At 37.3% G+C, this 9,929-nt stretch overlaps 2 protein-coding genes across 3 annotated transcripts; one reads left to right on the forward strand and one right to left on the reverse strand.

Annotated features, from left to right (window-relative positions):
• Nucleotides 1-836: 836 nt before the first annotated feature.
• LOC120084407 (probable GTP diphosphokinase RSH2, chloroplastic) lies at nucleotides 837-4,755 on the forward strand. The gene is made up of 6 exons (XM_039040178.1): nucleotides 837-2,218; nucleotides 2,293-2,478; nucleotides 2,824-3,284; nucleotides 3,570-3,728; nucleotides 3,839-4,193; nucleotides 4,293-4,755. Exons 1-6 carry the CDS (start codon nucleotides 1,487-1,489, stop codon nucleotides 4,605-4,607), a joined length of 2,208 nt encoding a protein of 735 aa, XP_038896106.1. The 5' UTR covers nucleotides 837-1,486; the 3' UTR covers nucleotides 4,608-4,755.
• A 145-nt stretch (nucleotides 4,756-4,900) lies between these two features.
• LOC120084408 (transcription initiation factor TFIID subunit 9) lies at nucleotides 4,901-7,428 on the reverse strand. 2 transcript variants are annotated; one of them, XM_039040180.1, is made up of 3 exons: nucleotides 7,149-7,428; nucleotides 5,741-6,018; nucleotides 4,901-5,381 (listed from the first exon to the last, which is right to left on the reverse strand). In XM_039040180.1, exons 2-3 carry the CDS (start codon nucleotides 5,996-5,998, stop codon nucleotides 5,106-5,108), a joined length of 534 nt encoding a protein of 177 aa, XP_038896108.1. In that variant the 5' UTR covers nucleotides 5,999-6,018; nucleotides 7,149-7,428; the 3' UTR covers nucleotides 4,901-5,105. The 2 variants fall into 2 exon arrangements, with proteins under 2 accessions (XP_038896108.1, XP_038896109.1); XM_039040181.1 differs by having other exon boundaries at nucleotides 7,276-7,422.
• Between the last annotated feature and the right edge of the window lie 2,501 nt (nucleotides 7,429-9,929).

The raw sequence follows: 9,929 nt of genomic DNA on the forward strand, positions 1-9,929 counted from the left end.
TATATCAATTTTTTAAAAAATTAAACAATAAAAATAAAACTATATAAAGATAAATAAATTAGACCGACGACAAAATAAATAAATCAGTAGGTGAAAGTAAAATTAATATATGTAGTATGATATTCTAAATCTACTTGATGCAAAAAAACAACGAGAACATAAAGATAATTTTAACTATTAAGACATTTACTCATTTACTCTTTGTCATTAATTCAAATCTCTCATACGATATAGCATTTTTGCACTAAAAAATACAAATTTTGTTTATAAACTTTTGAGATTTATATATATTTAGTCGTTAAACCATTTTTTTAGTCTAACAATTTTCTAAACTTTAAAAGATGTATAACAAATTCTTAATCATTCAATTTTGCTATATTTTTAAAAGTTTATAATATATCACTTCATTCAATTTTGCATCTAATAGATAATTGAATTTTCAGTTTCGTATTTGATAATTTCTTGCCTATTTGATATTTTTTTAAAAAAAGAAAATATAAACCAACTAGCCATAAAATTCTAAATTGGAATAGTTAAAACAAAAAAAATAATTTTATATCGTCGATTAATAAAAAAACATTCAAATGAATTAAACAATTTTACCGAAAAAAACTTAGACAATATAACTAAATTGACATAAAATGTGTTAAATAATTTATATTATAAAAAAAAAAAAATTACCCAAAAGCATCTCTAAAGTCGATGCCAAACAAATCCAAATCTGGACGCAGCGTCGTAATTTCAATACAAAGGAAGACTATTTCCGTAATTTCACTATTTTTGCCTTTTAAATTTTATTTAGCCTTCGCTGTAATGTAATTGTAAATAGAACCGATTAACGGACACGGATTCTCTGAATATCGTAGGAAGCTCTCCCTGTTCCTTTCCATCTTTCTTCGCCAATTCCCTCTTCTTCTTTGACACTTCATCTTCCTTTTTTTGTTCTCTCCTAATAATTTCCTTAAATTCCCAACCTTTTTTCTCTTCCTCTTTCATTCCATCTTCTATAAATCTGTACATATTCCTTTTACCCCATTTAGGATCTCTGTTCTTCGGTGCCGATTCCACTTCTTTCCGAGGGACAAAAGCTACCAGTCTCTCAGAAACTTGATTTTTCTTCGATTACAGTTCTGGGTTTTTCATTTACTGATCTGGGTTTATCGATTTGATTTGTGGGTCATTGAGGAAATTTGTTGTTTATTGTTTCTTTCTTTCATCTCTTATTGTATAAAATTGTTCGATTCTTGCTGTTTCTCTTTAGTTTGAGACCGAATTTGTAGTCTATACAGTTTCCGGGGAATTTCAGAACTGTTTGTTCTTTGATCATTTTTTTTTCGTGGAATTGTTGTCGGATTAGCGAGGGAATTAGTTGGATCGTTTGGTGATTTGATTGTAGTGGAATTGGTTTTTGATCTGAAGAACTTAATTGTTGGAGTGCGACTGCGATCTGAGTTGGAGAGGGAAGTAATTTGCTGTGCCCTAGAACATGGGAGTTCCAACGATTGCTTTATACGCTGGTCCACCGAGCAGTATTTGCTCTACACATCCTTGTCAGATCAATGCTCATTCGTCCTTCGATTTCGAAATTGGTTCTCGATCTTCATCGGCGTCGTCAACGGCATCGGCTTCTTCTCAGAAGCCGGTGCCTGGTGGGCTTTCCTGTCTTTTCTCCGCTTCTCCAGTACGGCATGTCTCGTCGACGACGAGCTTTTCCGGTTGCGGAGAGGAATTGGGATCGTTATGGCATGATAGAGGGGAGGAATTGAGTAGCTCATTTAGATATTCTTCGAGCAAATATTTAGGGTCTTCATTGGCAAGGGATTCTAGCCCGGTATCAGTGTTTCAGGGTCCGGTCTCGTGCTGTAGTAGTGGAGTTGGTTCGTCGGCGAAAAGCCCTCCGATCTCGATTTCGAGAGAGAAGAGTGGGGAAACTAATTTCCAGAGCTCGATTGGAGTTGGGTCGAATGGATTCTTCAATGGGTTCTTGAGGAATGCTTCTGGATCATATGTGGATGTTCATAGAAATGCTCTTGATGTGAGTTCATCGGCTGTGCTCATGGATGAGTTGACTTTCAATTTGGAAGATGGGTTTGGGGAGTGTACCTCCGAGCCGTATGCAAAGGATATGCTTCTTGGTGCACAAATTAGGCATAAGATCTTTCTTGATGAATTCGTGATCAAGGCATTTTACGAAGCCGAAAAGGCACATAGAGGACAAGTATGAGTCCATTCTCATGACTTTTAATCAGTGGCATTAGTGAAGATGACTAAACTCGTCTTCTTTCTTTGCAGATGCGAGCCAGTGGAGATCCATATTTACAACATTGTGTGGAAACAGCCATGCTGCTGGCTACAATAGGTGCAAATTCCACGGTGGTCGCTGCGGGGCTTCTACACGATGCGCTGGATGATTCTTTCATGTGCTATGACTACATTTTAGGGGCAGTTGGAGCTGGGGTTGCTGATTTAGTTGAAGAGGTGAGGAAACATTTTCTTGCATAATCGATGAAGCACTCGCTGATGAAGGTTGATTGGATTTAATGTGTATGAGATCTGGATTTGTAACCACATGTGAAATGTGTTTTGTGACTTTCTTAACTTTTATGGGAGCATGTGGGGAAATGAAATCATTATAGTTAAATTGTCAATCTGTCTGCCCTTTGTACAAGAATTGATCTCAGATGCTTTGCCTGCTGGATGCAGTCTTTTGATTATGTAGTTTTTCTTTTCTCATACAGTTCTGTGGGTCAATTAATTTGCTTTCAATTCTTGACGTTACCTCAAACTTATTGTATACTAATTTTCTACTTGTAATGGTTTTAGGTGTCTCAACTAAGTCATTTGAGCAAGCTTGCACGCGAGAACAATACAGCCAACAAAACCGTTGAGGCAGATCGCTTACATACCATGTTCCTTGCCATGGCAGACACTAGGGCCGTTCTCGTAAAATTGGCCGATCGTCTGCATAATATGATGACACTAGATGCATTGCCGTTGCCCAAACGACTAAGATTTGCCAAGGAGACCCTGGAAATTTTTGTACCTTTGGCCAATCGCTTAGGAATATTGAGTTGGAAGGAGCAGTTGGAAAACTTATGCTTTAAGCATCTCCATTCTGAAGAACATAAAGAACTGGCGTCTAAACTTGTGGATTCATTTGATTCAGCAAGGATAACTTCTGCAATTGAAAAATTAGATCAAGCTCTGAAGAATGAAGGGATTTCTTACCATCTCTTATCTGGACGCAATAAGAGCTTATACAGCATATACTTGAAAATGTTGAGGTATGTTCTCTGACTCTCCATTTCAATTTTCACCTCCAGATTTTTTATTTTTATTTATTATTATTATTTTTTACATGTTCTGTTTAATTGATTTATGAAATGAATTAGCTGGATATAGCTTAGAAATAAACATTTTCAAGATGAAGACCCTGATCTAAAAATAGGTTCATCAAAATTTGAAGTTAAAAAGCTTATTTGTCCTTGATCTGATCTGTTGATTACGAATTCTGAAGTGAACCTTGTATAGTCTGACTGAAAGTGTGTACTTTTCATTCTTATTAACAGAAAGAAGTTGACCATGGATGAAATCCACGACATTCACGGCTTACGTCTTATTGTAAAAAATGAAGAAGACTGCCAGAGAGCTTTAAGAATAGTTCACCAGTTGTGGACTGAAGTGCCCGGGCGGTGCAAAGATTATATTAGTCGACCCAAGTTTAATGGGTACGTTGTGGCTCAAAATGGCATCTTGTGTTTTGTGTCCTTTGTTTATTTGTTATTTCCATCTCTATCACTTTTCCTCTCCCTTTCTGACTTGGCTCGACGATTTGAAGGTATCGATCTCTACACACCGTTGTGGTGGGCGAAGACATGGCACCCCTTGAAGTGCAGATCAGGACAAAAGAGATGCATTTGCAAGCAGAGTTTGGCATTGCAGCTCATTGGAGATATAAGGAGGGGGACAGCGAATACTCTCCATTTGTCGTTCAGATGGTTGAATGGGCCCGATGGGTGGTCACCTGGCAATGTTTGGCTATGAGCAAAGATGGATCGTCCGTTGACTCTGCTGATTCAGTCAGACCGCCCTGCAAATTCCCTTCTCATTCCGAGGGCTGTCCATACTCGTACAAAACCCAATGTGATGGACAAGATGGACCTGTATTCGTCATAACGATTGAGAATGACAAGGTCTTTCTCTTTTTTGTGTTATATTAGTTGAAGATTATCGAATTTGGTTAAGTGAATTCATGTTACATAAGTTTAACAATGCTATTGTAACTACTGCAGATGTCGGTTCAAGAGTTTCCTACAAATTCAACGATCACGGATTTAATGGAAAGATGTGGGCAAGGAAGTTCAAGATGGACCTCCCATGGCTTCCCCATGAAAGAAGACTTGAGGCCAAGGATTAACCACAAGCGAGTGGACGATCCAACGTGCAAGCTAAAGATGGGTGATGTGGTGGAGCTAACTCCCGCTTTACCTGACAAGTCATTAACAGAGTACAGGGAAGAAATCCAGCGAATGTACAATCGTGGGGTCACGGTATCAAACCCCGGACCGCCCCCAGTTGCTCCTAACACCGTTGGTTTCTGGAGCTAACCATACCATAGTTTGTCTATGGGATACATTTAGTGATTATCAAATTATTCTGTATATAATGGTCTTTGTACACCAAAAGAAAATAGATGACTAACTGAAATTCAACAAGGTTCAAAATCAAAATCAAAGCACTCTTGGTTGGACTTCATTCTGCTCAGTCTTGTAGGAACTCATTTTCATAATATGATTTTTTCTTTTCTATCATGATCATGTATTGGCTTGAACAGGACTCTGACAACTTGACAACTTCAAGACCACTGATAATGATAAGGTATATCATTTTCTCCACAAAGTTGGGAAGAAATATCCATATTCTATTCATCCCAATTCCTTTACAAATGACACATTAGTGGAAGGAAATAGAGCCACTGAATTCTTTTAGGGGATACAATAGTTTGATAATATCCAACAATACTTCCACAACTTCCAACGAATCTATTTCAAATCCCCCTTTTCATCAGAGAAGTTGGGGAAAGCGACACAAAGAAGGAAAAACAACTATGTTATTTTTGGACGTTTTGCCAATGGGAAAGATACTCTCTGTGGGGTATGTTGTTGAGGTACTTCTGAGCCAGGTTCTTGGGATGGAACTGCATGGTCGCCTTCATCCTCCTCTGTTTCCTCCATGGTTTCGACTGGTTGCTTCTTTGGGATTGCGAGTTGATAGTTGGGACTGAGCAACGTGTCTTGATCAGGTGGAAGAGCGATACCAGGCCCGCCAATCAATCTTGGCAATGGAATCTTATTCCTGCTTCTGGCCAACTCTAGAAGAACCTGACAGTAATGGAAGTCATGGTTAAACACTTCTCCTCCAATGAGAGAGAAGATAGCAAGAAAAATCCCTCAATATGATCGTAAGTCTATAAGATACCATAAGTATATACCCCCCTCTAAGCCTCTTTCTTCCGGGCTACATATTTCTTAGAACTCAAGGACACAATTGTACAACCTAAAGAATAGATCCCGTTCAAGTAAGGTCGTTAACAAGACAATGATTCAATTCTATGATACAGTGTAAAGTGATCCAGAAATGCCATATTACTCAAATGCTTCACATTTCAAAAGACTGCCTATCAGTAAACATTCTATCTACAGAGAAATCACATCTAATTTGGACTACGAAGCCATGTTACCTCTCTTGGAGGAGGTTGTGAGAAGCTGAAATTAACTTTGGATTGGATAGCAAGCTTCACATCATCACAATCGATGGCAGCCTTGCCTGCATGCTCCGAATATACTTGTGCATCCGTTAGTACGTCGACGACATAACGATACCACAGCTCAAGAAACTGATGTATAACTCGTGGTTCATAATCTTCGACTCCCATCGATTTCAAAAGTGTTTTCACAATCTTTGCATCCCTCGGTAGCTCCTCGTCGCCCTCAGACATTTCCTTACTACCCCTTTCACCTGCACAAGAAATTTACAACATTCTTGTCATTTAAACTGCTATTCCATCAAACATAACCAGATTGTTTTACATTGCCACGTTTGATAAGTATGAAGTAGAGCATTACTTTGGAGACGACAATAACAATGAAGTGCGATGTTGTATTTTCCAATATATGAATATATCATAACAATAGTGCAAAAACATAAGAACAACTTACGCTATTCAACAGAGACAAATTATTACAATGATTTCTAAAGTTAACTATCAAATCAAAGATGTCTGGTGCCGTAACGTGAAACTCGTGGTTGAGTGTGGCATTCACGGTTAAATTAAAATGACCCTTTGAACTAATACACTGCTGCCTGTTGTCGAGAGAGGGGAGAACCGTATGCAGCCGCTGAAGGTCGCCGGATATGCGTCGCAGGGAGGGATTAACGCGGAAGAAGGAGATGAACAGTAGAGGGAAAAAGAGGGGTCGACGGCTGAGAGAGAGAAGGAGATGTAGAAGAAGAAAATTAGGGCTGTTTTTCCCTTTCTTCTATGCTCTCATAGATAGACATTTTCTTCCGTGTTTTAATCCAATTTCTCAAAATTAATCGAAAAATTAAGAAGTCAAACTACCCAAATTAATTCGACCTAAATCAATTGCCCTAAAATCTCAAACTACCCAGAAAAAAAATGAATAAAACTGGACAAGAAGAATAAGAACTGGATGGGATCATCAGTGGAAAGAAGAGAAATATCAGCATACACAATTGTGAAGGTCGAGCTTCGGGTGAGAAATTAATGTTTTGATTGTCATATCCTCCACTTCCACGACTCATCGCCTCTCAAGAATTTAAACTACAAAATCCTCGCCCTAACAAATCTGTAATCCGTGTAGATTGTCGTTCACTTCCAACTCTCCCAATCAAACTCAATTTCCAGTAACCTAAAGAATTTTAAAGACTTCCGACATCCAATACTAATCCAAAAATCACCCAAAACAACTTTTACCCTAGCTATACACCCCGTAGAAAACCCCAAATCCAAATCTTACATCTAATGTCATTGGTACATTGAAATCCCAGTCTAAACTAAATGGCTAAACAACAATTAAACAAAAACACAAAGAAACTTCACCAAAACTTGAGGGAAAACACCTTACCTACAAATTCCAAGAATCCGGCGAAGAGCGGCGCCGCTCGGCTGTTGACAGTGCGGCGGCGGCGGCGGCAACGCTATGCAGAAAGCAGATCTTAGAGAGAGAAAAAAAGAAATAGAAAAGGGCTCACCAGCGTGCGATGCGCCGGACGGAGGTGCAACAGCTGGCTTGGGGAGGCGAGGGAGTGAGGGATATCGAGAGAGGTGGGAGGAGAGAGACGCGTGAGATAGGAATCTGATTTCCAAATTTCTCTCTCTCTCTTCTTTTTTTCCCAACTTATTTTACCCACAAATATATTTAAAACTTTACGTAAATTTAACTTTTATATTTTTACATTGATTTTCTTTTTCAAGTGGAGGATTTGAACCAACATACTTAGTATCCAACTAATATATAGTATATGTGTTAAATTAATATACATAAACAAAAATATATATAATGGATAAAAAAGATTATATATATATAAAAGATATGGTCTTTTCAAGATCCCTCAAGAACTTCTTCTGTGAAAATTAAACAATAGATCTTTTTGTTGTTTCTCGATTGCTTTCTGAAGACTGTCATCAATATGAACACAGAGGATATACTTATTGAGTTAGAACACTTGAGCTTGTCCGATTAAGAAGACGAACCTTCAATCATTTTAGATCCAGGTATTGCCAATGAGGTTAATGATTGTCTTGCCATATAGGCAAACTACTCTCCCCAAGAATTATCTCTAGAAATGCCTTCTTTAATGCCTGGAAGATTGATAATGGAATCAATATCGTAGTTATCAGAAGGAACTTTTTTCTATTCAAGCAAGGAATGAGTTTTAAGAACTAGTCCTTGGTTGTCCGATATAAAGGAATTGAATTCCTCGTGGAAGCACATGAACGCAATGCCATTGACAATCAATTTTGAAAAGTTCAAAACACGGATAAGCATACAGAGAAATAAAACAGAGAAACCGGGATAAACATTTAAACTTAAAGCATACTTCTATAGAGGAGAAAGAGAGAAGAGAAAACATTGATTACCTTTTCTTCACATATTTCCTCTCCATTTGAGATCACGGACACTTCTCTACACGAACAACAAGGTCTTTCACGAACTAGACACCAAGAACAGTAAAACCACAAGACACTACCACTCAGTTACCTTGCTATTCTCAAGCAAGGAATGAAATTGTGGGATTTCTGTTGTGTTTTGGGAGAGGGAAGAGAATTACAAAGAGATTGAGAATATTTTGTTGCTTGAGAGAGAGTTCAAAATTTTCCATGTTCTCATGTCTCAAGAAACAACTCTATCTTTTGATATCATAGATGTGGAGATGTGGAGATGAGGGAGGGGAGTTGACGGAAAGGAGTTACAATAATTCCCCTGATTAATATAATATAATATAATATAATATAATTAGTAATTAATTAATTAATTAATCATATAATATGCATTTCAATCATATTAAAATACAAATCTCTCTCATAACCTATAGTTTTAATATGAATCTTATTCACATTAATTTTAACCTATAAATTTAATTATAAATCTATAGGTTAATTAATTATATGAATGACATTCATATAATTAATATTTGAATCTCATTCATATATATTCTCATATAAATTTAATTATAAATCGTATTTATAATTAATTATATACTATAATGTATAAATATACATTATACTTTATATTAATCATATTAATATAACCAATACCTTAATTTTCCTTAAATAATTTGAACAATCCAAATTATTCAAAAAATATTTATTCATTACTTTATCCTTATGAGCTAGTAGGGGACTTTATGGACCTACAAATTAGAAGCTCCAATTATATGAAATTAATTTATTAAACTATTTAATTAAATTATTAATTAATTAATTAACATTCATCAATTGCAAGTTATTCCACTGAAGACCCAACTGCACTCTTCGTACCGTGGATATAACCAATCATTTGTAAGTCAACTATTAGGACACTGATTCTTGGATTCTTTACTAACGTAACAATAGGTACAATCTTCCAGAAAGATCAAGTGAAAGTTGAACAACTTCTTTATTAAACGAATGGAGTCAACAAGACCGAACGACCGCATACAAATGTTCACTTGATTGTACTCGACGCTAAACGAGCCTATTACTTGATCGCTCAGTAATACTAAACGATCGCTTACTAAATCCTCCGCGATCGCTCACAAAATCCTACACGATTGCTGAGCTATTACTATTACACGTTCGCCTTCTCAGGTTCTATACGATCGTCTACCTTTTACTATACGATTGTCTACCCAATGCTACATGATCACTGAGCTTTACTACACGATCGCCTAGTGGACGTAGACGATGAGCGGCATACTACGATGGCTTCTCCACGACAGCGTCTTCCGAACTCCCACTCTCGAGAGCTCTCCTTCCTCACTACTGATATTCATACTTCGCTACCTCACTTTTCGTTTCCTTATTCTTTTAAACCTCCACTTCTCCCAACGGCATTGGAAGACATCCTTAACCGATTCAACCACCTCTCTTCTATTCTTTCTCTCTTGATATTGCCATATAATTAGGGTCCTATCATTACCCTCGCCTTCCACTTTTACCTTGTCCTCAAGGTAAAGCTCTGGTTGCCCACCCCATTTCTTTAGCTGCGTCACCTGAAACACTGAACGTATCGACATTGTTGTCTGAGGGTTTAGCTTGTAAGCTACTGATTTGTCTCTGTCCACTGCCTGATGCGCTTTATAATACTTGAGGAATAATTTCACCTTCTGCTTTCACGGAACAGACATTTGGCAATAGGGTCGCA

The sequence above is a fragment of the Benincasa hispida genome, chromosome 9, assembly GCF_009727055.1.
Source record: "Benincasa hispida cultivar B227 chromosome 9, ASM972705v1, whole genome shotgun sequence".
NCBI lineage: Eukaryota > Viridiplantae > Streptophyta > Magnoliopsida > Cucurbitales > Cucurbitaceae > Benincasa > Benincasa hispida.

Coding starts and splice junctions, on each gene's coding strand:
- LOC120084407 (XM_039040178.1), top strand. CDS start 1,487: ATGGGAGTTCCAACGATTGCTTTATACGCTGGTCCACCGAGCAGTATT. Junction 3,285..3,569: donor ATATACTTGAAAATGTTGAG/GTATGTTCTCTG, acceptor TCTTATTAACAG/AAAGAAGTTGACCATGGATG. Junction 4,194..4,292: donor TAACGATTGAGAATGACAAG/GTCTTTCTCTTT, acceptor TAACTACTGCAG/ATGTCGGTTCAAGAGTTTCC.
- LOC120084408 (XM_039040180.1), bottom strand. CDS start 5,998: ATGTCTGAGGGCGACGAGGAGCTACCGAGGGATGCAAAGATTGTGAAA. Junction 5,382..5,740: donor CACAACCTCCTCCAAGAGAG/GTAACATGGCTT, acceptor CATTACTGTCAG/GTTCTTCTAGAGTTGGCCAG.